Here is a 27,944-nt window from a genome sequence, read left to right as displayed (position 1 = left end):
ATCGTGCCACAATGCACAATGTGTACTTCTTTGTTGCAGAATTTGTAAGTGTGGGACTCTCAAAAAGGACCATGACACCATTCAAACTGCTAGAGCTAACGAAGAATGGAATGTTGATATGGACACAGTGCCTGTACCTACTAATGCCTTTGGGAAGATTCAGTTTGATGATGATGTAGCAAATATTGAAAGAAAAGTAAGATTGACTGTATACCAGTTGATCTCTCTCGCCGCAATTGCGACATGACACACTTGCAAAATTATGTATACAATTAAAACCTTGTTCTCTAAAATACAGGTCATATGTGTATTTATATGAAGATTACAGCTTTTGAAAATTTCAACAAACAATATTTTGTCTTAAAATTTTAAAAAGAACTTAAAGCATTGTGAAATAAATTCCAAATAGTCCACAAAGTTCTATCAAAAGTCCTAATGAATAACGTTCTGATTACGTTTTAGTGCTGTTCCAAAAAGAGATCCAACACTGTGTTGATATGCCTGTAGTCTTAAATGTATTGATATACCTTTGGACTGTGGTCTGATGATGTACCAACAGTCTTTTGATGAATCTGAATATGATCCACGATGTCTGAATGCAGTATAATTCCATCTTCATGATTTTTTCCAAGAATATTCTTAAGAACATTGGTATTCCACAGAATAGTATTTTTTAAAAACAATTCCAACCAAATCAATAATTGAGCGCAACAGTACTAATGATGTCTGCTTCAAATGTTATCGCATGGATTAATAATTGTTCTAGTATACAAAATTATAAAACACTGTATTTGACCTAGGTCACAATTAGTATTTCTTGGAACTACTCTGGTACTTTAATATAATTATCCATTTTAAGTCACACACACACACACATATATATATATATATATATATATATATATATATATATATATATATATATATATATATATATATATATATATATATATATATATATATATATATATATATATATATATATATAGTTACGCATATTTAAATTTTATTGTTTGCTAGTTTTTAATCATGTGTTATGTTTAATTGTAATTTGTAATTGACCTTGTGTAGAATCAGGTTAATTGTGTACATGACTGTGGTACAAGACACAATGGCCATGTAGGCATTCATAGCCCATTATTTCACTAACTGATGCAAAACATCATTTGTTATTTGGCAATATATATATATATATGTAACAAATGAAATGCTATCTTTTGCACCAATCAAGCAATTATTATCTAACAAAGTACTGATTTGTAAGTAAACTTGTATCATAATGGTAATCAGCCTATTCAAATGATAACTATGTGCGTAATTTTAGCCGTATTATTTATTTATTTCCAGCTAGATTTCACAGTAATAAGAGATAGCCACCTATTGGAGGTTTATAGTTTAACATACTTGAACAAGGCTGTAAAATTATAATTAGTTCGACATATAAACAATCAAACACAAAAAGTCAACATATGCTATATTATTTTCAATTTCGCAGTTTGTCCGTGTTGACATAAAAACTGAAATGCCAAAGATGATGACAATGATGAAAATGTGGGGAATGGAAGAGCCAAACGTGATCATTTCTGTGACTGGTGATGAAGAAGACTTCAAGATGGACACACGTGTACAATTAGCGTTTGAAAGTGGCCTGATGAAAGCAGCACACAACATGGGTTTGTATTTAACATCTTGTTTAAGATTATTTCATACTTGTCCTATACATTGTAACATGATATTACACAAACATTCGTCTCATAATCCTTTTGATTTGTTTAATTATCTGACATAAAATGCATTGGCGAGAACATTAACATTCATCAGTGTGGTTTGGTTGGGGTTGCGGTAATATAATACAAGAGAACCGGCATAAGTCATCAAGCCAAATAAAAAATGTTTGCTAGGCCATTAAGCTTTTCTGTCACTTTGTTGAAAAAAGCAAATAAGGAAGAGATGAGTAGTGGTAGTGGTAGCACTGAAAAACCAGGTGATATAGGGTTCCCAGGGCACCTGTTTATTAAATAGTTGCTAAAGACAATTATTGAAACATTTGCATATTGATAGTAGGCCACAATCTATTTTATGTGGGAAACGGCTCATGTTGATTGCCACAGGCGTCTGTAAACTTAGAATGGTTCCCTCGGAAAATCAAAATAATCTCATTTTCAGACACTAAAATAGCTTAAAGATGGTCTTTAAAGTCCAAATTCAATATGGCAGCCAATCCCACTTATAAACAATTCAAGATTATAATTCTTTTCAGATATCCTAGAATTTAAGTTATGTTAAATATTAGGAATACATGTATCCTTGAATATGATTGTCAAATCGTATTATACATTTTGCCTATCAACATATTAATGCTTTAAATATCCTCTAATATATCGTGAAATCATATTATCAAGTTCAGGTGCCCTCAAACTTCGTTGGTAAATCGTATTAAATGTCATAAAACTTCCAATGTTTTGGTTACAGCATACAAATATTTGATGTGCTTGGCTTGTATCATTAACTCCTCTAATACACTTCCGTATGTCTATATCTGTATCATACATTTTAAGAAATAGAGTTGTGAAAAGGAAATACATTAGCCAACAAAACATGATGTTAAAAAATGGTACATATCTTGTAGTTTATGGTGACTCCCATGCCGAATTTAAGAAAAACTCTTTTGAAATTTTTCATTATTGCCAGTAAGAAGCACTCAATTATGAACAGAAAAGCCTTGATCAGCCTTATTTCTCACCCCCTCTCCATTACAGTTAAAAATAAAAAATAAGTATAAAATATATTTACAATAGATACAAAATTAAATTAAACAAAAATGAAAGATAAAATAAAAATGACAGACTGGCATATCTATATATATATAACGAGAACATTAGAAGTAAATCATAAAATCGGCCAACCTACCTAAAGCACGTTCATGCAGAAGGTGCATAAGATAGGGTTTAAGGAAACATGAATTATTTCCCCTCTTATGTTACGTGTTTAGGCTCGAATAAGCAGTAACACCGGAAAGAGTGAAAGGAACAAGATTTCAAAAATAGGATAATTTATTTCCCTGTTAAAATATTTTAAAAATGAAAAAAAAATATTAGAAAAGAATCAAATCGAAAGATAATCCAAGAATAATCCAAGAATAATATTTTGAAGTCCAAATAATAAAATGTTCTATTAAATTCAAGTTCGAGTCCCGACGAAGAATCCAAGATGACAGTCGATGTCGTATACAGTAACGTGTACTATGTTGAAAAGTTTACAGTTCCTTGTAGAAAAACAATAATTAATCCTCCGGTCTTGGAAATCCAAATTAATTTTTTAAGTAATGTCTTTGTTTAAGAATTCTTTATGAGCACAAACAATTTACAGAGAAACGAATTAATCTTTTAGAATCTGAAAAATGAAAATGTAACTCAAAAACTTAAAACTGGTTACAGCAGAAGAAAACAACTTGACAAGTGATCATGTTTACATATAAAAATTACGTAGCCCCTGTATGTTCTTGATAAAACCCAATCATGTTGCTCAGACAAAATCCTGTTTATTTGACGCTCAGTCAAGGCCAGAAACAGTTTATTTTATTATTAGGCATTTATGGAAAGATTCAGGTCAAACTGAATTTTCTGGAAAATATCATATTCCGAGCTAACAAAATTACATTAAATTGACAGGTAAAGAAAAGAAAAAGATTGCAAAACCCACAAGCAATCAAATCAAAACAAGCACAAATTAAATCAAATTTAAATTATATCAAAAATACGTGACACCCAATCTTTAAGGCTTTAATAGGCCCTATTGCATCATACCTCCCAAATGAGCAAGGAATTATGCATTTATAAAAGGGTTTAATTCTTTTGAACAAACTTATATAAAATGTTTGAACTGTATAGTTTTTTTAAGAATAAAAGATCACAATTGATTGTCGACAATTGTAGTGCCTTTCATTTGTCCTTGGATAATTTATTTCCTGCATGCAGTTAGGAGAATTCATACTTTATTTTCCACCGTCTTTTTTCTTCACCCACCATGTGCGTTACAGTTTTTCACCTCACATCCACACTCATTACTTATATGGAATAGGACCGTCTGCACCGCTTACGTACACCACTGGCATGTGCCAATAATAAGTTGTCTTTCCTCTGTGGAGCCATTTGCTTTAATTTTTTCCAATCATTCGTATTAGCATTATAATGTTTCCAATTAATTTTAACGTGATGTTAATACATTGAAAATGATGTTACTGGAAAAAGCAGCAAAGGTTGGAGCAGGCATCTCAGTGTTTTATTTCGACGCTTGATTGGTATGGGGTACGGGTATTTTGAAGAAAGTGTCCGGTCGCGAAGATTCTTTTCCTGGATTTATGGTGACCATAATCAGTTGACAGGGATAATCATTTTCAGGAGGATCCGTCCTTTTGTCAGTAGGAGTATACAAAATGATTTTTAAGTTGGGCCCCTTCCGCTGCTTGAACAAGTGTAACATTATTGGATGATTATGTGCTAAACGTACTAGTGTTAATGTCAATCAATGGCACTTGTGACTAGTTTGTTATGGAGTCCGTGCGCTCAGAAGTCAGTTGTACCAGATGCTGATAAGCTTGGTTCAAACTGATTTTCCAGTAAAAATCAACGTGCACTGCAACAACGCACAGTTGTAATTGCAATCATCAGATTTGTTTCAAATTCAAATTTCAATCGGTAACATCATTGCCGAAAACGTACGTATATATTCCATTGTTAAATGTTGATAAGTGATTAACCATTATATCCTAACAGTTTATTTTTTTACCAGAATTGTCTTTGTGCAGGCCAGTATTGATCTAGAAGCATCATAGGTTTTAGACAAACCCTGACTAAAGGGTCTGACAATGATCGGCTCAAGTAAATACATGTTACACCAGAACTTCCTCTTTCGAGAATGCTTTCTTAGTATTCTGCTTAAATCAGCTAATTCCTCCAAATAAAGGGTTTGACGTGGCGACAGTTGTATTCTGTTTAATGTGATACACTAATAGTATTGTCAGGTAATAAAGTAATTCCAATTACTTAGCATTGCATGGAATTTTATTTGTGCCTTTTGATTTTCAAGATATAGATGGGACGTAACATAGCACAACTACGTTTCTTTCAGGTGCCTGGATTATAACTGGAGGGACCTATGCTGGTGTTGTGAAAAATGTTGGAGAAGCAGTAAGAAAGAATCCAATGAACACTAGAAATCGGAAACCAGCTGTTGCCATTGGTATAGCACCATGGGGAGTCATTCAGAACAGAAGGGACCTGGAGCTCAAAGAGGTGATATTATGTGTGATATGATGTTGTTTATCCATGTAATTTTTAAAATAACTATTAAGTCTGTTCACTATGTTCTTTGTTGCATGTTTGTTAAAAAGTGGGAACTTTTACTGTACAAACTATCAAACGTAAATAGAAGATTTTTAAAAATAGTTAGTGTCATTGGCACTATATAGCCAAATTCGTACTGATGTGATAATTAAGCCCTATAGATACACACATACTGCTCTGCCATAAACAAGCTGATACTCAGAATATAGTTAATTTAATTGACGAAGATATGGGTCTAAACGTCTCCACGCCTGCATTAATCCATTTACTTTTTCTTTATAGGAGAATATAAATTTGCTTTATTCAAATTTAAATGACTAAATCGATTCTACGTTTGTGAACCAATGCTGGCAGACTCTGGCATCAAGCCCTGTATAGGATGCCAGTCAATATCGGTTAGACCACGCGAATATAATGACACCTACACACAAATATAATAACTATATTATCCCTAATTTACAACTGCCCTAAATAGAGCTTGATCAAGGAATTACATCACTGACCTTGCAGATACTCAGTCTAAGTATCTCATAATCCTAATTCCGCCATTCTAATTAATATGCAATGATATAAATGATATATTACAAAAATACCGTAAATCCGTTTTGTGTGCTTCAAAGTTCATTTTCAAATAAGCAATTAAAATGACTTTTCTGTGGAAACAACATAATTCTTTTCTTCTTTGTTAGATAATTAGTCAACCCTCACTTTCTCAACCATGCTAATGTCTGCATAACATAAAAATGATAAATTCAGAAGAAGAAAAAAATATCAGTTAAACAAATGGACGATTTTTTATAACTTGTGATACTTTATCTTGATATAGGGGACATCTGAGCCTGCGAAATACCATATCAACGGGAAGCCAAATTCAAATGAGTGCTTTCTGGACCCAAATCACAGTCACTATATTTTAGTGGATGATGGAATCCAGCACAAGATTGAAACTGAGAACGATAGTATCAGTGATTTCAGGGTTCGACTGGAACAGGCAATATCCAAAATGACAACAGACAAAAAACATGGTAATGCTCTTTCTTGATATTTAATAATTTCCTGCATCCAAGCAATGTCTGTCTGTAAAGAGTGATGACCAGATCTGCCATCACTTAATCACATACAAAACGAGTTCATTACTGAGAATGGTAAGCAGACAACGAAAACTTTAAAACGTCTGGGTTTCAGCTTTAGATTTTTTGTTGACCAATCACAAACAATGTTATTTTTGTAGTTCATTAAAAAAATTGGCTGATTAGGGAAATTCACTCTCACAATCAAGTTAAAAGTTTTTCTTATATTCAGGTCTCATCTGACATCACATTATCTATACGTATCACAGTTAAATGTACTTTTTTCGCATGTACTGCTCATTATTTTTAATAATAATAATAATAATAATAATATTATTATTATTATTATTATTATTATTATTATTATTATTATTATTATTATTATTATTATCAGTGGTAAAAATGTAACGTAGAAAAAGAAGAATTTAGTATCTTCCGGTCTTACTAGGTGCAGAAAGGTTCAACATATTCTGGAGATGGAAGTTAAAATAATTTCAAGGAAAAGATAATATTTTGGGACATATTTATTCAATTTCATCTCATACTTATATTGTCATGATAATGAAGAGATATGCATTCGTTCTAATGTACAAATTCAGTCCTAAACACTGAAGTATAATTTCAAAACTTAGTTTAAAGATTCCGATCTTATGCAATGAGCCAGGCTGAATGTAAATGTTTGGTAATGTAGGCAACATCTATAGTTTAAAATTATTTGTGTCATGTTTTATCAAAATATAAAAATAAATTCACACATAGAGTTTGTATGTTTAAGAATTGCTGTATTTCAAAGTCTTGGTTTCTAAAATGTTTAGACCATCATCATTCCTCTTTGTTCAGACTGGTACTTCGGGTCTTCACGGCTGCTCTCTATCTAGGGCTATCTGTTATTCCACCTTCTTTCAAATGGGGATGGTCTTAAATTTGGTACAGAGTGTTCTACACAAGTCATGGCTGATCATTCCCTTCTGCGTTTGCCTTCAGGGTTCCAGTCCAGGGCATGGCGTGCTATGTCCGGCTGGACTCTCGATAGGGTATGTCCAGTCCATCTCCTGTTGCGTTCCTTTAAGTTGGATATTTATGTATATAATGTCATTTGCCAAAATTCCTGGTTCCTGATTCAATGTGGCCATCTGATGTACAGGATCTGTTGGAGACAAGTAGTGACGAAAATCTGTAGCTGGTGTTTCAAGTTTGTTTGTCTCCCGGTCTCTGCCATATGAACCAGCGCAGATGAAGTCACTGGAGTTGAAGTTTTGTTTCTCCAGTGGCCCGAGAGTGCTTGCCTTTGGAACCCTCATCTGTCCTCCTGACTTGTTAACAATGATGCCAAAGTATTGGAACTTAGCGACATTCTCAATAGCATTTCGTATGGTCGGCAGGTATCTCTAGGCTGTTAGTTTGGGTTCGAGAAAATAAGCTCCTTAGCTGCATGTGCTGGAGTGTGTGCCATCAGACTAATATCATCTGCAAAGACAAGTCTTCCAGTATATGGATCAGGGTTTACTGTATTCGTTGTGGTCTATTCGCACCTTTATCACCCAGTGTATCATTAGTGAGAAGATACATGGTGATAAAAGCATCATTGCTTGCATACACTAAATATAGTATAGGCATTGAAGGTGGTCCCAATTATAGGCTAGATTACAACATTAAGAGAATCTATAAGGTCCTCCTGAGTTGTGCATTATATATCGTTACTATAATATGAGTTATTTAACAAATATTTGTTTCACTTATATAATTATCTATTGCTTCTGTGTATTTCTTATCAGCAACTCACCATGCCCAATTTGAGTATTTCTCCTAAAATATAAAGATGTCATGATGCCTTTATAAATAGCATATCACAGATAAAATAAATCTACACCATCGAGTTGAGCTGTATATACTCCCTTCGCTAAATTATGTATTCTTATATTCCAGCATTTTAAAAATCTTGCAGTGCCAATAAATGTACATCCTCACACTCTCAAAAGTTTCCGATATCATATTGTTGGAGAACACAATTGTGACGTTCTTGGATTACTTTTTGGTTTAACGGTTATTCTATCTAGCAAACGTTCCGATCCAGAGGAACGTCTCAGGACCTTGTAATTTCAGCAGCGTGACGTTTAGTCTGAGGCAACTACATGAAAAGGACAAAGATTGATGTAAAGTAACGTGTTCGTGGCATATCATATATGAAGTTAAAGTATGCCCTGTAAGCATGCTGTGTTGAATGTAAAATCTGTGTTTCTTATACCATTCATTGCAGATGTCCTACCAGTACTTGTATTAATAATGGTTCTAGGAGGACGAAGTCGTACATTGACGACAGTTAATAATGCTCTGAAGGACAATACACCGGTTGTCATTATAGAGGTAACAGAAAACTGAATTGTATATAAATTATAACATTTAATACTGCAGTTACACTAGAACAAGATGAATCAAATGTGTATCACCTAGACCGGGATCGTCTGCATAGAAGATATTCTTTTTACTGTAAATTTCAAACAAACATAGTATAATGTTGTTCAGTTAGAGCAATGGTCAACCTAGGTCTACATTAATTGCATTCGTATGCAAATCATGTATCGTTATATCTGATGTGCGTGTTTAGTAGGCTTTTTTGATTGAAAACTAAACCTATGATGTTTACTACAATAAGGACTGGTTGTTAAATCCTTGAAAATATTTGTATTGTGATGATGTTTCTAGTCCGATTTCTTGTTTGCAATATAAACAAGCGAAAGTGTTATAGCCAAACCGTCCAATACAATCGTACTTTTATAAACAATATTCTTAATATGACACTTTAAAACATATAGCATATAACATGTTCATGTGTTTACCGTGTAAACAGTAAACAGTTGTGATTGCCATATCATCATGGTATATGCTCTTGAAACATTAATATTCCTTTGCTGTTTAATACAGTTAATTGCCATTGATATGATTTGAAAGTTAAACGCAGTACGCGATAAATAATCATCCACTTATTGACAGTAGCTTGAGCTATTTTGTGTTACTGGTACCTTCAACATTGCTGTAGTTAGCAGGCATATATAAAGTTTACAAAGTGGAACAACCCAATTCATTAGAAATTATACAAACCAAAATTTCCTATTAAGAAAGCATGGGAACGCTGTTAAATATTATTGAATTGTTTGTGATCAGCAAATGTTTGAATTTCCTCTACACATGTAATTCAATAATAAGCTAAGCAGAATGATCTTGGTAGATAAAATTTTAATGCTAGGAGCAGTATGAACTGGTGATCCCTTTTTGCAATGAAAATGTTAAATATCACATATAATACACAAACAGGAATTGCAAGAGCTGACAAAATAAACAATTTGGCGAATGCATATTTTACACCGATTCACAGCAATGCAGGTGTGAAAAGATCATTTTCAATGCTGAAAACAATTCAAAAAGATCTGTAATTAAGTATGAATAAGTAGATCACCCAGTTAGTGGTGAGAAAAAGTTTAGCGTTAATGAAACTGTCCAGTCGTTTTTTATAGGCTTGCATGACCTAATAACTTATTCTCAATTGTACAACATTGCTTATATACAAACAGTGCTATAGATTGACACCCACAATAATCCAAACGGTTCAAAGACATGCAAAGTTTTGGGAAGTTTGCTTTTGATTGGGAAGTTTGCTTTTGATTGGGAAGTTATGCCACAAGTATAGGTAACACTTAAGGTGCAGACGACTAATGCAAACATACTTAAAAGTTGACTGATAATAATAGAATATTAGTTTTAAATATAGAATTGAACAGCTTTTCACATATGTGGTCCTTTGTCCAATCCCATATGAACGATTCAAGGTGGTCATTGATATTCTCAATTTTCTCCCATTTTCTTAAATATCACACTAACATTAAAGTGCATTACATATTAATACATATTAATTTGTTGCAACCTTTTTAAGTTTGTAAGTTACGAATCATACAATCCAAGGTAACCTTGACTATCACCAGGATAGGCATTTACATTGAAACCAAATTTGTTGTTGACAAATGTAACACTTTAATCGGGGCAACGTTTTGATTGATATTTAACATTGCATACAATTAAAATGAAAAATGAATTTTGTTATAAATTGAATTTATACATATTACGTAGTGCAAGTTATTGCAGTGTTTGCCATTAAGGCAGCATGCCTTCTAATAAGCAGACAATCTAATCACAACAGGTGAAAATACTTTACATATCAGTACACATGTTGCCATTACAAAACTAGCTACTATAATGAATTATGATTTTTAATTTAATGGAAGGGGTCTGGAACTTTTTATTTACGATTAAAAATTATAGTGATTTTTGTAAATTTCTCCTAATTTAGGAACCATTAAAAGTCAATTCTTTAGTAACTGTTGTAGTTGTAGTTAAACACGGCAGCATAACTGGTGCAGGAAGAACCTGGCAAAAAAAAACGGAAACAACCACCGACCCACTAGAAGCTACTGGCAAGCTTTCTCACATACCCACATTGGCCGAATCCATGACTCAAACCCACGCACACAGGTGAGATGGCAATGATCGGTAACGGTGAGCGCTTTAGACACTCGACCTATCCGGGCCTCTCTTTAGTAACAGAACTAATGAGTGAATACTATAAACCATGTACAAAGCGATATAATTATGCAGTAAATATGCTTACTGCCAAGTCATCTTAAGCATCTAATGTGGCTTCATGATGTTATACCACATATGACAGTAGTCAACAATTCCAACATATCAGATATAACAAAATATTGAATCTTATCAATCATTTTCCATTTTTATCTAAAGTATTATGTAAAACATTTATAAGAAATATGGAACATAATTTATATCATGATTTGGGTCCTTTGCTGATTGTTTTATTCAGAGTTGACTGTTTTCTAAAAGTATGAGAATGGTTTACATAACAACACACAAAAGGCATGTAGAATGTGTGAATGGTCTTTCTTCCTTGAACATGGATACATTAACACCAAGAGTTTGAACTAATATTCCCATAATGAAATATAAATGAAAACAAAAGTTTGAGTATACACAGAATATTCCGAAAATGCATAACATATACGTAGTTTATCGGTTTCACAAAAATGATTGAATTTTGTTTCTTACATGTGTTAAGTCATGAAAGTAAGCTGGAAATATTTTCGTATTAGGTGAACACTGAAAATTCAAGACCACAAAGGAGAATGAAAAATTGTGTTCCTCAATCATCGGAGGAAAATATGCATCTTTAAATTTTGTTTATTGCAGGGATCTGGAGGAGCAGCAGACATACTAGCTTATGCTTTCAAACACCTGGCAAAGGTTGAGGATTACGACAAAGATAATGAGGGACAAGCAAACATGAGGTTTATGAATGCAAATTCTCATTGAAGATGAATAAGTACATTCTGTGCCGTAAATTGTTTGTTGGTATATGATGGCTCATCAAATTCTGAAAGGTTATATCACGCCTTGGGAAGTGTAGTAAAACCAAGTTTAGGCCAGCACAATTGTGGTTCTGAGTCTGATACACTAACCACGGAATTAAGGCAGATTCGATTAAAATCTGGATATTAATCGCAAATGAAACACAACGTGTATATTGGTAATACATGTGCAAATTATTAGGTATTTGGAATGCAAAATAAATGTTTGCGAATGTATGTAAAATAAAAACGAAAATTATGCATTCAGGTTTAAAGACCAGCTATATATTCTAAACACGTTGTCGTTACCTTGTGAACTTATCACTAAGAACAAAGCTGTATAAAACGTAATGATATTCTTATTTTGATGCAAGCTGTTTGACGAAAAATATAAATGTAAGAAGTAAGGCATTACGTCATCACCCATCATATGCAGCATTTATATAAAAATTATTTTAAGCAAATCAAAAAAATGTCTTGTTGAATAGATTCAGCATAAAAGTTCTGATATATGATAGATTTAATAATTTAGCAGACAAAATTTCATATATGGTATTTTAGCTAAGTTATTTCTGTAAGTGGATTGATAGGTAGAGTTTATTTGTCGGTCCATCACTCGTTTTGAAGCGACCATTGTAGAAAAGGAAAAGGAGCCAGTCAGTATATAATAATATTGAAAAAATGGTAACGGAAACATGGTATGCAGCATGTTTGTGACAAACTATGTGTTTAATGATACAGTTGATGATCAATATAAACTTTGGGTCGATAAATACATTGTACAACATATTTATATTAACAATTTAACACTTATTGTTTAATTAGTTGTTAATATTTTTTTCTGGAAAATGGTTGAAACGCTGAACTATGGCTCAGTGAGTATCTCTTTAGTAATGGTTTAATAGATAATACATTTGTTTCAACAGAACCGAAAAGCATATGACAAAAAGCCTGGAATGTAAGATCAAGGATAAAATGAAGAAGGAAAAGATAGATTGTAATATCGATGTAATCAAGGAATGCCTTGCCAAGTCCGATCTTATTCATATATTTAAAGTGGGCAGAGATAACCATGGCATTGATGCTGTCATGCTTAATGCATTGATGAAAGGTAAATGATTCTTGCAGTGAAATATAAATGTTTTGATTGCCTTACTAGATAATTATATTATGATATCGTATTTACAGTGACAAAAGTAGCCGTTCCAATTTTGCTTGTTCTAATATTAGTTTAAACTCATCACCACACTAACTAAATTAATTTAGAAATTTCCATTAGATTTCTACAGCTTTAATGAAACCAAATGAATGCGATATACGTATACCTATTCCAATACAGTAATGCATATGTTAAGCATAGACTTGAACACAAGATATACAAACGTTAAAAAATATAATTGATTTTCTCGGAGTCTGCTGTAACAGTAACATCCAACAATAACTGATTGTTACAGATAGCTTAGTATTATATGTTGTAGATAGGTAAAACATCTCAGCTAGTCATGTGAGATAGGTAGACTAGCATGATAATTGTTCATAAAATACTTTTGTATATTTTTTATAGTTAGACTAATTTTGGATTTGTTACTTGAATTAGCTTTGCAGTTACCTTGATATTACCCTTTTAAGTTTTCTCCAGAACAGGATTATGATGATGATTATACCTAATTTACGGCACTAAACATTTAACCATCTATATGATTATGAATGAGGTTTTCACACGAATGTGATGTTGCAGTAGCTGTTGAGAAATAAAATAAATATAAGAGTCGATTTTTGATCATACATACAGTGTGGTCATAATCGAGTCGAATGTATTAGTGAAAAATAGATTCTGCATAGATTTGCTGATGCAAACTATGGAATGCGAGGAGAGTGTCACTTACATATACAGGATTTCTTATTAACCCCATGGATTCTTTGTAAGTTTCTTAAAAACATTTGATATTGCTAATTCGCAGTCATGATGTGACAAATTATGTGCAGATGGCTGCAATACTAGATTATATTTGGTAAAACTACTTATATTCATTGTGATAGTAAACAAATATATATTCATTATAAACATATAACGTAAATTGCAGCCTCTGTACTATACCCGTTAGTCCCGTTTTTATTCATGGAAGTCCTAAACGTTTATATCCATACGGGTAGGATAAGAGAATATGAATGTATGCTATAATAATAATAATACGATTTATTATTGAAATGGGATCTATGACCATATCTACCGTATACATGAATAAGCGATACTGATGAGTGGTGAAAAGTGGGCGTTTGACCCTTTTGACCCCTCAAAATATTTTGAAGGGATTTATGCAGGTCTATCTTCACATAATTAATTTACCAATCGACTAGAGTATAAAGAATACAACGTAGGAACTGAGATAGCTTTATTGTTTGGATGCATTATATAGATTTCTCAAAGAGGCTCAAAATACTCTGTATGCATTCTCATAGATATTATATAAGCACATTGATCAGACGAATAATTTGGAGGTGATCTAAGAAATGGAACGAGATAAACTAGGGCAGATTTACTAGCAAAACACGATTATAAATATAGTGATGTGAAAAGTAAAGTCGCAAGAGAAAAGTAATAATTCGCCCACTGAATCTAAAGTTTTTTGATAATTTTAGTGAAACATATTCCAGCTGTAATAAAGATGATATCGAAGAACAAATCAAATAAACAAATGCTTTTGTGTATTAGTATGGAAATCAAATCCTATCATGCCAGACGACTGTATTTGCGTTGCAAAGTAATATATTACGATGCAGAAGTGATGCAGCGTAAGTATTTGATAAAATCAGTAACGTCAGTTGTCGAAGATAAATATCTGAAAAGCAAAGATACATTTTGCAAGACGTTTGACATTATTAGATACGTTCAGAATTCTGTCAAAATTCATGCTGGTGCTGTACTCAGTGATGGACCATTTGAGATTATCGATGCAGACTTTTTCATGAAAGATATTATATTTAGCGCGCGCAAAGCAATTTCGCTATCAGTACCCTGAAATAGCCGTAATTAATTATTTGACAAGGGCTGATCAACAACTTAGTATTAATTGTGCTGACATCAGATTCCATTGGTTTTGTATAAAGTAGCACCGGAGTATTATAACAAGATAACACAACACAGCAGTGTTTACGCACAATTAGATAAGCACTATCGCCTTTATATAAAAATATCCACTAGGAATAATAAATGCAAAGGTTCCTATGTTGGAATATGCTAACTTTGTGCAGAACATGGCATTACGAGCACAGTGAAACAAATACGGTGGTGTTACGTAATGGACCAGGTACATGACATGTCTTACATATGGTATCGGGGTCAAGTCATATAATCAATTTTGCCGACTATGTCGATTTGTTCGTGAATACCATTTGACGCGAGAAAATAAACCGATACCTGTCATTGCACAGACATATACAAAAGACAATAAAATAGAAATAATTGAAATCATAGGTACTACTGAAGCGATTAAAGTTTTTAATCCTGGTAAAGCTCAATCCTTAAAATAAGTCATTGATCCACTTAATTAGAGGCGCATGCCTGCCGAGCCTGAGCTCAAACAGATCGCACATCAACACGAACTATACATACCATGTTGTATAATAAAGGCTGACATATTTAAATTATTGAGACCCACTTGGTCCACCATCGCCACCACCGGTTGCCACTGCAACATCAACGATTACTAATAAAACAACAGCACAACAACTCGAACAATTTGCGATTGATAATAATATCTGAATACCAAGAGGTGCAAGAAAAGTTGACAGCCTTGCGTCATGAATTAAACAGTCTCAGTAGTTTTACATCTGCTATTGCTACTGAAGCAGCCAAGTATTTTCGTGCAAATCACAGCAAACATAAATACCTGAAAACAAATTTCAAAAGGGCAAGGGCAAATAGAGAATCACGTGGCAATTATCCAACCCACATACAAACCAGGCAGATACACCCAACAAATGTTAATTCATACGATTGCTGGAATCGTATCAGTATTACAAAACTTCGGACAGTCTAGTGTTTAAGCAGACATTGTTCTTAGCGCCTATTTGGTTATGCCACTTGACATGGAAGGATTCAGAACTAGAAAATCCTCGATTCATAGTGGTGGCGTCGTAATTTTGAACAGTATAAATATCAGCGCCATCAACGATAAAATTGGTGAAGAAAATAGAAAAAAATTCTCGAAACGTTGCAGAAACTCAAGAATGCAGGATCAGGATGGACTCCTGAAAGATAATAAAAGCTGAAGTACAACTCGAAAATACTGGCAGCTCCTGGGTAAAGTCAATTTTACTAAAGTCACACTGAACAAATTTAAAACACTTAACCCAGATATCTCAGTTAATGTGTTCACTTACAACACAAGCTTTAAACCGTTTGCATTATCCCCACATCGGCAGCATGGACGAATCTAGACTGATTTGTTATTAGAAAGTGAAATGATCGAATCAGATTCGGTATCTCACTAGATATGGATAAAGAATCTTGCTCGGCTGCTTAACCAACACAGTATGCATCACGGTAAGACATATCCATGCAGTTGTGGCATGCAGAGGTGGCATGTGTGTATTTTGCACCCATCAACTGCTCACCAGCCATGAGCAGTGGAATCAGAGGGTATATGTTGGGATGCATTATTGTCAATAAGCGAGCTTAAGCAGGAATTGCTCGCCGATATTGACCAACATTTGTCCATCGGGCGTTCACTTTGTTGCAAAATAGCAATGATAGGTCACATTTACACTCGTGCCAACAATCCAAACATCGGCGTGTATGACGCCGCTCTCTTTATCAGTATCACCTTGGATATTGCGAAAATAACCTCTATGAATTTGCGATGATGCAATCGCTGCCAGTTTGGTAGATTTCAGTGGATTGATCCTGCGCAAGTGGATATAGAAAAGCATGTGCACGATTACAGCATTAACATCTACCACCGATCCTTCTTTGAAGTTCATAACGAATACCCCAAACATTTACACAATGTGCACAAGGATTATCCGCTGACACCAGAACCACATGGTTGTCCCAGTATCAATGCTATATCGTTGATGAATATGGATCAAATACACTGAATGCACCAAAAAAACTAGTACCAAGTCTATGGACCAAACACAATTATGAACTGCAGGTACGAATCATACAGCTTTATCTGCGACTGGTTGTGAGTATGACCAAGGTCCATCGAGTACTCGTATTTCGCCAGCAGCCTAGGATGGCTTCGTATATTCAGATGAATACGGATCTGAGAAAAAAGGCTACCAATGACTTTGAGAAGGTTTTTCTTGAAGATCATGACAATGCCGTGTTTTGAAAAACCATTGGGAATTTGTGCAAACGAGTCCGCATAGATCTTGTCCGTGATAGTGAACAAGACAAACTTCGAAGGCTTGTCGCTGACTCGGCATTTGAATCATGAAAAATCTTTCCTGGTGGTCTTTTTGCCCTTCCCATTCAAACAATGAAAACTACCGCTGAGAAATCCAGTTTATGTTGGTTTGTCAGTACTGGACTTGTCAAAGCTGGTCATGTACAAGTTCCACTGCGACAAGATCATTTTACATAAATCGAGTCAAGATGATGTACACCAACATTGACTCGTTGCTGACACATATTACCACCGATGATGTGTGCGCGGACGTGGCACAACCATGTTTAGTAAAATAATTTGATACAAACGAGTATCCAAAACAACTGCCGTTATTTAGCAACGCAATTGAAAAGGTTGTTGGTAAGGTCCAAAACTAATGATCGGTGAAACCAGTCGAAGACTGTGGGACTGCAACCGGAACTGTAAACAACTGTTGTTAACTCCTAGAACATTTGTTTTGAAGGATTTCAAGCACAAGCTGTACTTGGAAATTCTTTGAGACTGACGTGAGTTCGTATACACTGCAACTATGATATAGTGCCAGAAACATCGCATAGGTGTTTACCGAGGCACCAAAGTGAGTTTGTTCTCACTTGATACCAAACCATGGATACTACCCGCTGAATTACCACTTAAGCGTTTGGTCATTGTGATGTTGTCAACCGACTTACGATTGAAGTCCACGAACAGTCACTAGAGCATTTACCGCGTTAATACAAATCCTGCTGGAACGACTTCCATTCGCAATTATACTCACACAAATTTCCTGCTTGGTTGTTTTAGTCCAATCGGGGAAGTTCTCGGAATATCAGTTTGTTAAGTGATAGTAAATACATCCACGGATCATACAGTGTCAGCAACATGACATTGCCCACCTTCTCCCTCTTCCGGCATATATATATATATATATATATATATATATATATATATATATATATATATATATATATATATATATATATATATATATATTCTGAATAACAGTGACACTCCTATCTAGAATCGCGAGACAATTTGCTTGGTAAATAAGCCCTCAACATGGTCTTACTGCCCCAAAAAAGTGTTCTGACGTTTCAAGTTACATATCTAGATAATAACCAGGAGCCAAACAAAATGTTATTTGACACCTTATTAGTCACTGAAGTTTCTTTGCGGTTAAACGGACAGCGGGAACCCTCAGGCGAAATCCTTCATGTCTATGCATCCGACGCTCCTCATGTTGGACTTGCATATCGCAGTATGTGGTCGTACATGGGCCGGTATCAGAACGTCGACACTGGTGTATTTAATTTCCCGAAAAGACTTTCATACCTTGTACCCAATGTATTAATTTTCTTTGGAGCATCTGAAGTTGTTGAGGTAATTAGTTGTCGACATGCATTTGTATGCACCTGTAACTCCCGTTGGTGCTAATTACATGTGATAAACTGTGATGATTTCTGAAAAGCCAATGTTATTGAACAGTGCTGGTGGTCGAATGAAAGTTATCGATGCACCTGTGGCAAATGCATAATTAAACCTGTTATGAATTTTAAAAATATTGTCTTATCACAAAGTGAAGGTGGTCGTTTGTGCGAGGCAGCTGGGACAAATACAAGCAAGTATGCAATCAGAAACAATAATGCGTCACTCTGAAAATGGCAATGTCCCCATGTGGCTAATTTTGAAAAACACGAAAAAACGTCGGCGATAGTAACATTATCCAAATCTGCTGTAACACAAATGCATGGAACTGATGGAATATTTTGATTGCTTGGAGCAAATCCAGCGTTGTTAGCAGAAGCGGCTGCAGCAGGTGCAGAAGCTGCAACGTTAGGGGTTGTTGGAACTGCATGGCAAACGCAATAAAACTTAGTCTCGATGTCTTTATGCGAAATGAATTTTCATCAATAGTGCCACGCACACGTGAACCCGGCTTCGTCATACTGGATTTAACAACAAGACCTGGCACTACTGGATCTCATACGTAAAAACATCTCAACATCCCTTGTATTTTAATACGAATGGACTTTGCCTGTTGAAGCTGCTGATTATGTAAGCCAGTACGATGGACCTGGATAACATATACTGTTTCGTTCGACTCTGCCAATACAAATTCTGTTGGATAGACACATATACGGACATCTTCTTCTTGAAGCGTTGCGTGCAGTTGCTGAACACAACCCGAAACCACATATTCATTTCCATTAAAGTACATTTAATACTCCACAAAATTTCCATTAACATTACGGAAGTTAGTGAGTTTGACGACACGGTATTGATTTGGATCTAAGACGATTTGCCACCAAAATGATTTGTCTGAGTTTACTAGTTGCGTTGTTCATTCGATTCAGGTGAGCTTGTGATTTTTGAAGATCAAAATGGTAATTTTAACCGGCTAATGCTGACATTCAAATATTTTTTTATGACACCAGAGGTACAATTGCAAAGAACATGGCTGAGATCGCTGAAAACGGTGGAACAATAGACGCAGGCGTGTCGGTTGAGTTTATCAAAGGCACTGTCGATACATCTGAAAGTGCAACAAACAATATGTGCAATAAGAAATTGCTAACGTGCCCTTAAACACCACGTGTAGTAAATTCATGGAGCTTTGCTATGGGAATATCAATCAAACAAGACAAGAAAAATCTGACGCAATCGTAGTAAACTAGTAAATCTTATATCTACGTCATAAAAATAGTCCTAATAAACCTAAAGGTTACATCTTAAAGGTGCTCGAGCCCGGAGCATACTTGTATCGCAACATAACTAAAGTCACGTGGGGTCGAACGGCAATGGTGTTAAATAACAAGCGGCATTTTGATCTTAATTATTTATCAGCAATATACAAAAAATTACAAGACCAAGCAGTATATGCATGGAAAGTTACATAGTTGCTTTATCATCACCGTTGATCACTGGAGATGAAACTGAATGTGAAGCACTCCATGTTTATCGTAACGGGTACGTAATCGTCATTGGCATTTATGCATTTGATCAAATTATATCGTTGTATAAATACGTAAGGACCTCGTTGATTAAGGTGGAGAATCTACCGACGATGTGTAGGATCAGCTGGCAGAGGATGCAGACACCGATAACAATTTTGCTCAACTTCACGAGGAATATCTGGGGAAAAGTGGTGTCACCGTATTATCTGTCATATAATTTTGTTAAAGTTCCAGTATAAATTGCTCGTGGAACCACCTTGATATATTATTACTAACTCAAGGATGGCTTGGAATCATTACATAAACAAATATTTAAACGTTGACATCACATAGAGATGATAAACTTCTAAGGGATTGTTTATATAACAGTAAAGTGATATTCACCGCTGTATCCACCTCAGTTACGGACACGAATGAATATTTTACACCACATTAACTCAAGTGAGACGAAAATAACTAGGCTGTTAATCTACAACAAGGACGATCTTGTTCGTATAAAAAGTTATTGAGCAAAAACTATCTTTTGAGTAGAAGATGCTGGCGAGGTTGGTGTCTTATTCAATGAAAAGGGAACAGAAAGCACAGTCTCCGGAGATTTATGTATTCTTGAGGCAGAGGTTTTCTATAATTGTATGGCAATTGTTCCGGCAAATAAAGTTAACTGGCATGTGTGCATATTGCGCCTGGACGTGATGAGACCGGACAGGGTCTGCCTGTCGAACAATTGTGCTATGCGACTGTATTATTAGACAAACTATGATGTACCCTCCTTCTTACCGACGTCGAAAAATAATCGAAGTGGAAAAGCAGCTTCGCGGTGAAATTACCATGAAACCGCGATAATTGTAAAATCGTGAAATACAAACGACCACATTTGATCGTAGATGCTATTTGTGGAATTGCTGTGGCAATGACTTACGTCTTGGGTTTACTGAAATCACGTCAACAACAACAATTGTAGGTGCACTAATTTGAATTATTGTTGAAGCTATAGCAATGGCAACCGGTTTGTCTGGTGGGGCTAGTGAATTAATTTCGATGAGACTGCGTTTACGAGTACGCTCCTATTCCAAATGACAACCAACCATACAGAGCAGTCTCAGTACAACCATTGATCTGTATCCAGTGGATATCGATGATAAAATAATCAATATAATCGTCAATATAATCGAGTTTCAAAACTGTGCTGGCGGCAATGAATATCACAGGCTATTAAGAGCATAGATAATGACTCGAAAGGATTTTACACATCAAAAGTCGAATATAAACAATCTTCGCCTGTACAGAGGCCTCATTGTTGCGTGAACGATCGGCTTTATATGACCACGTTGTTTGGAAATATTGACCTTTATCGCGTGTATTATCAGAAGATATGTTTTACATATCGATAACAGAGGAATTAGTGGTGAAATACTGTTTGGCAATTTTTGATCCCGTTGAATCACGGATGCACGACATAGACTCGTCCCCCATTACTAGTCGCATGCGTAGATTATTAAATTTCTAAGCATGCATTGGTCGCACTGGGCTAGATAAGTCATGTGGATAGAAGCTGTAATGTGTTTCAGGGATGCAAAGGGGCAAAAAGGGCAAAACGCTCACTTAGATACTACTTGAGGGGCTGTATATGGCAGAATTACTCCACATACCTGTTCTATCTTACGATGTCATGTCGAATCTCAGTCTCTGAGCTTTAAATCACATACAGAATACAATTACGTTTCTCAATTAATCCTTGCTAATGATTGTTGAGTCAACTTTGGTAGTTTTGAAAAAGATTATAACGTTTGAATCTAGGCCTGACTTTCCACCCACAGTCTTGACATGCATGTTGCGGCCACCTTCATGTTTATTATGTACGCTAATTTAAAGTTTGGTACATATCACAAACTCTAAGTAACCTAACCTTGCATGTGTTTTGCAAAGATCACAGCCAGTGTTAAGCCTAATAAAATAGTATATAAATGAAAATCATAGAATATAAATAAATATAGGTTGAACTCAGTAATTTCATGCATACACCGTACGATATGTAACCTGCCCCAAAGTGTTGAAGGTGTCGTAAAAAATGGAAGTTGTTTGCATTTAGTTCTGATCAATGTAAATAGAATAATGCGTGAAATATATAATCACATAATTTGCTAGGAAAATAATGTTTTGCCCAGAATTTACCTCAGCTTTGATCCATAACCAAGTAAATGTCCATTATGAAGACTACTGATTGATTCACAGATCTATATAATATTATTTAAAAATGTTTCCTGTCTTCCTCTAATTATTTTTGAATCATTAAATTCTACTTGTTGTTATCTATCCATAATGAGTAGTACTCAGTACCGTATAACATACACTTGGAGGAAACGTTATAGTGGATCTAATCACATGACAAAAATGTAAGATTCATATGCAGAACCATGACATCTCAAGTTAGAAGATTGCGATATATTTCACTAATATCTGATACTTACGTGTCTAGCTGCCCTCCTTTATATCCGGTCTACATATCCATAAAACAGTCGGTTATCAGATAAACACTGAAAGTTTTATCATTTGAAGCAGATAAAGGCGACACTTCTGATATTCCCCCACCCATATCCCAGTGGATATAGGGTATTCCACTCAATACACGAAATGCTAAGAAACATACATACACTGCTTTACAGTTTTGATATCTTTCAGCCAACGAGGACCTGGTGAAGAATAACATTGCCGCAGACAAGAAAAAGATGGTTAATCTACCTCTGTCTTTCCTTTCACATTTTATCTACCTACCTACTTTCAAAACAAACGATTAACTTTCCCTTCCTTTACAAAACAAGATAAATAGTCTTTATTGTCGATGTTGCGATTTATGTCTAGACATAAAATTTGTTTCTGATTCATTTCTTGTAAGATTCATAGAATTAAATTATATAAATCAGAATTTTCCATAAATGTCAACTAGAGATGAATCTGTTTAATCTGATGTATTATACTTCAAAACTTATAAAAATTGTAATAATTATTATACTTTAGCGAAAATCATTCAATCTCATTACATTTGAAAATCTTGTGCCGGTGAGAAAATAAAATAACAGTGTGACGAAGAGCTTTGCTGTTGCCAAGATAACAGAACTGGATATACGCAAAATATGAAGAGAAATATTCATATTTGGAGACAATATGTAGCTCACAAACACGCTAATTAAACATGGATATATATTACAAAAAGCTAAATAAAAGTTGAATATGTGTATACGATAGTAAAACCACTACGCATGCCAATAATCTTAGAACTTGAATTCGTCCATTTTCTGCCTTTCTGTTATGAGTCACAGGTAGAACTGAGGTACATCAAAAACGTATGCGGTTCAAGTTATTAAGCAAACATATATCCATATTAATAGAGACGGTTCATGAGGAAATAATCTTCATATAGCACCCTAACATGATGCATATATAATCGATATATTTCCTTCATCTCCGTGATAGTTGGTGACTTGTGTTTGTCTTCTATGGCTCAGAATGCAAAGTAAGTCATCATCATCAATCCCTTAACCCAAGAGGTCGTTGGGGCACCAAAGTTGACTATACAACCAATTTTCGACATCTTACCTGTTCTCTACTGCTCTTTGGGAATCTCCAAACCCCATGTCTGTCAATTCCTTAATGTTTTGTTCCCACCTATTGTATGTCTGCCTCTTCTTCTGCACCCTCGCACTGTGCCTTGCAGGATTGTTTTTTCTAGTCTAGATGATCTTGAGACATGATTATACCACTTCAGGTTGCTCATTTGTACAGTGGTCAAGAGGTGTTCATAGGATACGGTGGACCATTGGATCTTGTTGTGGACTTTTGCGTTGGTTACATGGTCAACTTATTAGATGCATAAGGTCTTGCGGTAGCATCACATTTCGAAGGTTTTAATCTTTCTTTGGAGATCTGATGTGAGCGTCCATATTTCATTAGCTGTCAGAAAGGTGGATATGACAATCGAGCGCATCAGATTTTTTTTTTGGAACCCAAAACAACTGTTGGGATATTTCCATATTGGCCTCAATCTTGTTTTTGCTGCTGTTTTCTGGGCAATCGTGGAAAGTATTTTTGGTTTGGAGCCCTCATATGAGATAATTGATATCAGGTATTTGCAGCTTGCGACTCTTTCCAGCTTCTGTCCATTGACCTTTATTTCTGCACTAATGCCTTTGGTAGTGTTTGTAATCAGTTTGATGTTTTGGCGCTAATCTCCAAACCGTATGCTGTAGAGGTCGTGTCGAGGCGCTCAACCAAGTCAGCTGATTATTTTCATCTCCTGCTCAACAACCAATATCATTTGCGAAACGAAGGTTGGTGGTTGTTCTTTCTCCGATGCTGACAGTGCCCTTGTGGTCATGCAAGGCATCCTCCGTGATCCATTGATCCTTTCCAGAAAAAATATTGAAGAGCGTAGGTGACAGTATACATCCCTGTCTGACTCGAAATTCTGTTTGAAACCTATCTCCTCTGCTGCCATTGATGACGAGAGCACTGTAGGTTTTGTCATAGAGGTTCTCAACAACCTGCACCAGGTTTGAGCTGATGTTGTACTTCCTTGTAAATGCCCATAAGGCCGCATGTCATATCCTATCAAAGACCTTTTTGAAATATATAAAGACGTGGTATAGATTATGCTGATGCTGAAGGTATTTCTCACAAAAGAGTTTGAGATTGAATATTTATTGTGTGGTGCTCCTTCCTGCTCGGAAGCCTGTCTGATCTTCAGCAATAATTTTCTATGCTTGAGGCTGTACTCTCTTGAGAATTATCTTCAGCACGGCTTTGCTTGGGTGACTGATCAGACTGATGGTTCTGAAGTTTTGGCATAGCTGTCGGTTTTCGTCCTTGGGACCACGGTGACCAAGGATTGAATTCATGCGGCGGGCCATTCTCATGTCTATCATATCACGTTTCAGGTTGTTGTTAGGACTGTGACGGTCTCTTCTCCTTCTTCTTGAATGGGCTGTGTTGGTATGATGTGAACGACGGCTAACTTTCTTTTCTTTAGTGATCTAACTGTAATTTCCACTTCCTCATGAACAATGTGGATTTCATAAATTTCTTCTGCCTGAGGGCAATAAAGTACTCTCGGATCTCCTTGGGTTTTGTGATTGTACAATTCAGAACAATATTCTGTCCATCGCTTTAGGATCTCTTGATCTTAAAAGAGGCATTTCCTGATTTGTCTTGGATGGAGGTAGTTTTCCCTTGTTTATATGTTGTGAAAACTTTCACCAGTTGATATCCCAATTTGCTGTTATTTCTACTCACACTGTCGTTGATTTTGCAGCATTGTCTTTCTATCCAGGATTCTTTTGCCTTTCTCATGCTTTTCCTGGTCATTTGTATCTCTCTGTATTTTCTAGCTCCTTCAGTATCTCTTTGTCCCTTTTTCAATTCTCTGCAAGTAAGAATACCAAATATGAAAATATGGTTTTGATCTTTATATATATCCCTTCTAATAACTTTTTTCTTTGAACCAAAGTGGGTTGTATAACAGAAAGAAAGAAAGATGTAGCTAGGTAACGATACTGTACAATGTAGAATTTCTACTAGCATTACACATTGTTGATATTATCTGGTTTTCAACTTTTAATTTTTTATTGTTGATTCATAATTGGTGCACATGCTTTCATTAAGAAGTCAACATGAAAGGGCAATTTGTTTTATTCCTTACTGCTTCTCAAGATCATATAATTGTATTTTTTTAGAATAGCAATTTGGTCAACACACGTTCATAATAATGGCTGTTTCAACAGGAATTAAACCTTTTAACTTTATTATGTTTCAAACAGGTTATTCTAGCTTGTTTCCGATAGTGGAAAATATTTGTATTGACCTAGAAATTGATGAACCATAACGACATCTGTTATGTTATGTAAATTTATATCAGCGCAAAGTATATCCTTGATATTTCATTGTTTTAGTAGTCGTAGGCCATGAAGCAAATTTAGAGAATTATTTAAAAGAAATTGTGCCGGCTGCAACATATAATTGTATTGGTGCCTGTTTGTCTTTTTCTAGTCTTCTTGGTTTAAACCGTTTGGTTTCAATGTTCTAAGGCAGCGTATTCAGTAAGATTCCTTTTCTTTCTTGGTTTGGGAACTCCAGTTGGGGTTGTGAGCAACTGCAATAAGTGTTTGTCTTTTTCTAGGAAAGAAAAGGAATGTTAATCATCTGATTACACCAAGAAATTAAATTTCATGGGACAAAACAATTTACTTTAGAATGCTTATATAAGCAACAATCACTGGTGCATCTCATGACTAAGTAGATGTTATGCCTGGATTTAGTCTCTTCTTGTACGTTTGCTGATCAAGCTAACTGTGTCTGTAAATTGTACATTTTCAGACCTTCAGTCTAGATAACATGATGATGCATGCCATACAGTTTGCCAGTGCGGATTTCGTGAAGCTACTTTTAAATAATGGTGTCAAACTCGAGACGTTTTTGACAGTCGACAATCTGCTGCAGTTATACAACAATGTAAGTTCACGACAAAGCCGGTGAGAACATTTTCCTTTTCGATTTAAGGTGTGCATGACAGAGTACCAAATTTCGTTCAAGCAACTGGTACGAATAAACGTTGTTAAAAATCAGCTAATGCTAGTAATGCAATATACTAAATTGAATTGGCTTGAAGTAAAACCAGAAATAAAATTGATGATTTCTATTTGGACACTGTTATTTCCACGTTATAAAAGTTGTACAGCAGAACCAGTGCACCCTAGATACAGTTCAGATGAAATTAACCGCTACGCGAAGTTACATGTACGCCATTTAGCAGCAAAAATTACAAACTCAGAAGACAAAAAATATTGACCAATTAATAGAACAGTAACCAAGCGATATTGATTCAGAACTGGAAATTGATTTGACTAATTGTATCATTTTCTGTATGATATAAACATCAAAAAACAATTGTAAACCTGTGATCAGCTGCAGAGCAGTTTTTCCTCTTTTTTGACACAATTATTTGTCATATTAAATATGGACTGCAGTATGTTTAGTTTAATAAACGTTCTCTTTATATGCTGATGACTTGTTTGGAGCAGTAATTTAGATATTGGATTCAAAATCAAATATACACAACTTTAAATAATGTATGTAGGTTAAGCCAATACTGCAAGATATTAGGAATGATATCGATTCGATAATGTGTTCGATTAAACTTATATTATTTAAGAAAGAATTTATAAAATATTGGGGATATTTACGCATTAATGACCTCCGTCACCTCTTTCCCCTCAATACCACAACCTTTAAGTTTTTAGACAATACACCTTCTTTTTATAATGCACTCCCCAACAGCACAACTTCTTTTTTTCAGTCAAATTAGCACCATTTGTTTTCTTCACGATCATCCATGTTTAGTAACGCACGCAATACAAACTATGCAGACAAAGTCAATACAGAATATATATTTGTTTACGGATGCTCGCAAGCTAAAGACAAAAATCACCATTTCAGCTTCATAAATGGAGATCCCCGTAGCAGACCGCACACTTAATAATTTGAGTATTATGATGCCGTCGAAATGAGTCACTAAAAGTTGAGGAAATCATGAATCACAAATTGAGTGAACATTCAAGTAAATGAAAATTTGAATATGTTAACTTGCATTTCTTACTCAACTCTGTGAAGATTCGAGAGTAACATCACAGGTTACACAGATTTAATAAGGATAAACCAGGTTCCATAAGTCTAATGTTCTGTGTCATATGATTTGACTATACTTAATAGGTAACTTATATGTGATACAACAAAGCACACC

The 27,944-nt window shown here is 35.0% G+C and overlaps 2 protein-coding genes across 2 annotated transcripts in view; both read left to right on the top strand.

Annotated features, from left to right (window-relative positions):
- Positions 1-11,796, top strand: part of LOC149771162 (transient receptor potential cation channel subfamily M member-like 2) — a 48,143-nt gene extending 36,347 nt beyond the window's left edge. Inside the window, exons 4-9 of the mRNA XM_089948792.1 lie at positions 40-196; positions 1,496-1,673; positions 5,131-5,294; positions 6,172-6,370; positions 8,673-8,779; positions 11,669-11,796. Of these exons, the coding sequence (XP_089804918.1) occupies positions 40-196; positions 1,496-1,673; positions 5,131-5,294; positions 6,172-6,370; positions 8,673-8,779; positions 11,669-11,791 (928 nt within the window). The 3' untranslated portion in view covers positions 11,792-11,796. The remainder of the gene's footprint in view (positions 1-39; positions 197-1,495; positions 1,674-5,130; positions 5,295-6,171; positions 6,371-8,672; positions 8,780-11,668) is intronic.
- A 969-nt stretch (positions 11,797-12,765) lies between these two features.
- The window catches only part of LOC149771161 (transient receptor potential cation channel subfamily M member 3-like), a 60,466-nt gene continuing 45,287 nt past the window's right edge, over positions 12,766-27,944 (top strand). Inside the window, exons 1-3 of the mRNA XM_089948793.1 lie at positions 12,766-12,937; positions 22,835-22,884; positions 26,522-26,656. Coding sequence (XP_089804919.1) covers positions 12,766-12,937; positions 22,835-22,884; positions 26,522-26,656 — 357 coding nt within the window. The remainder of the gene's footprint in view (positions 12,938-22,834; positions 22,885-26,521; positions 26,657-27,944) is intronic.

Source organism: Sinohyriopsis cumingii, unplaced genomic scaffold (assembly GCF_028554795.1).
Source record: "Sinohyriopsis cumingii isolate HCF-2022 unplaced genomic scaffold, ASM2855479v2 utg002092l, whole genome shotgun sequence".
Taxonomy (NCBI): Eukaryota; Metazoa; Mollusca; class Bivalvia; order Unionida; family Unionidae; genus Sinohyriopsis; species Sinohyriopsis cumingii.
This window is presented reverse-complemented; position numbering and strand designations above follow the sequence as displayed.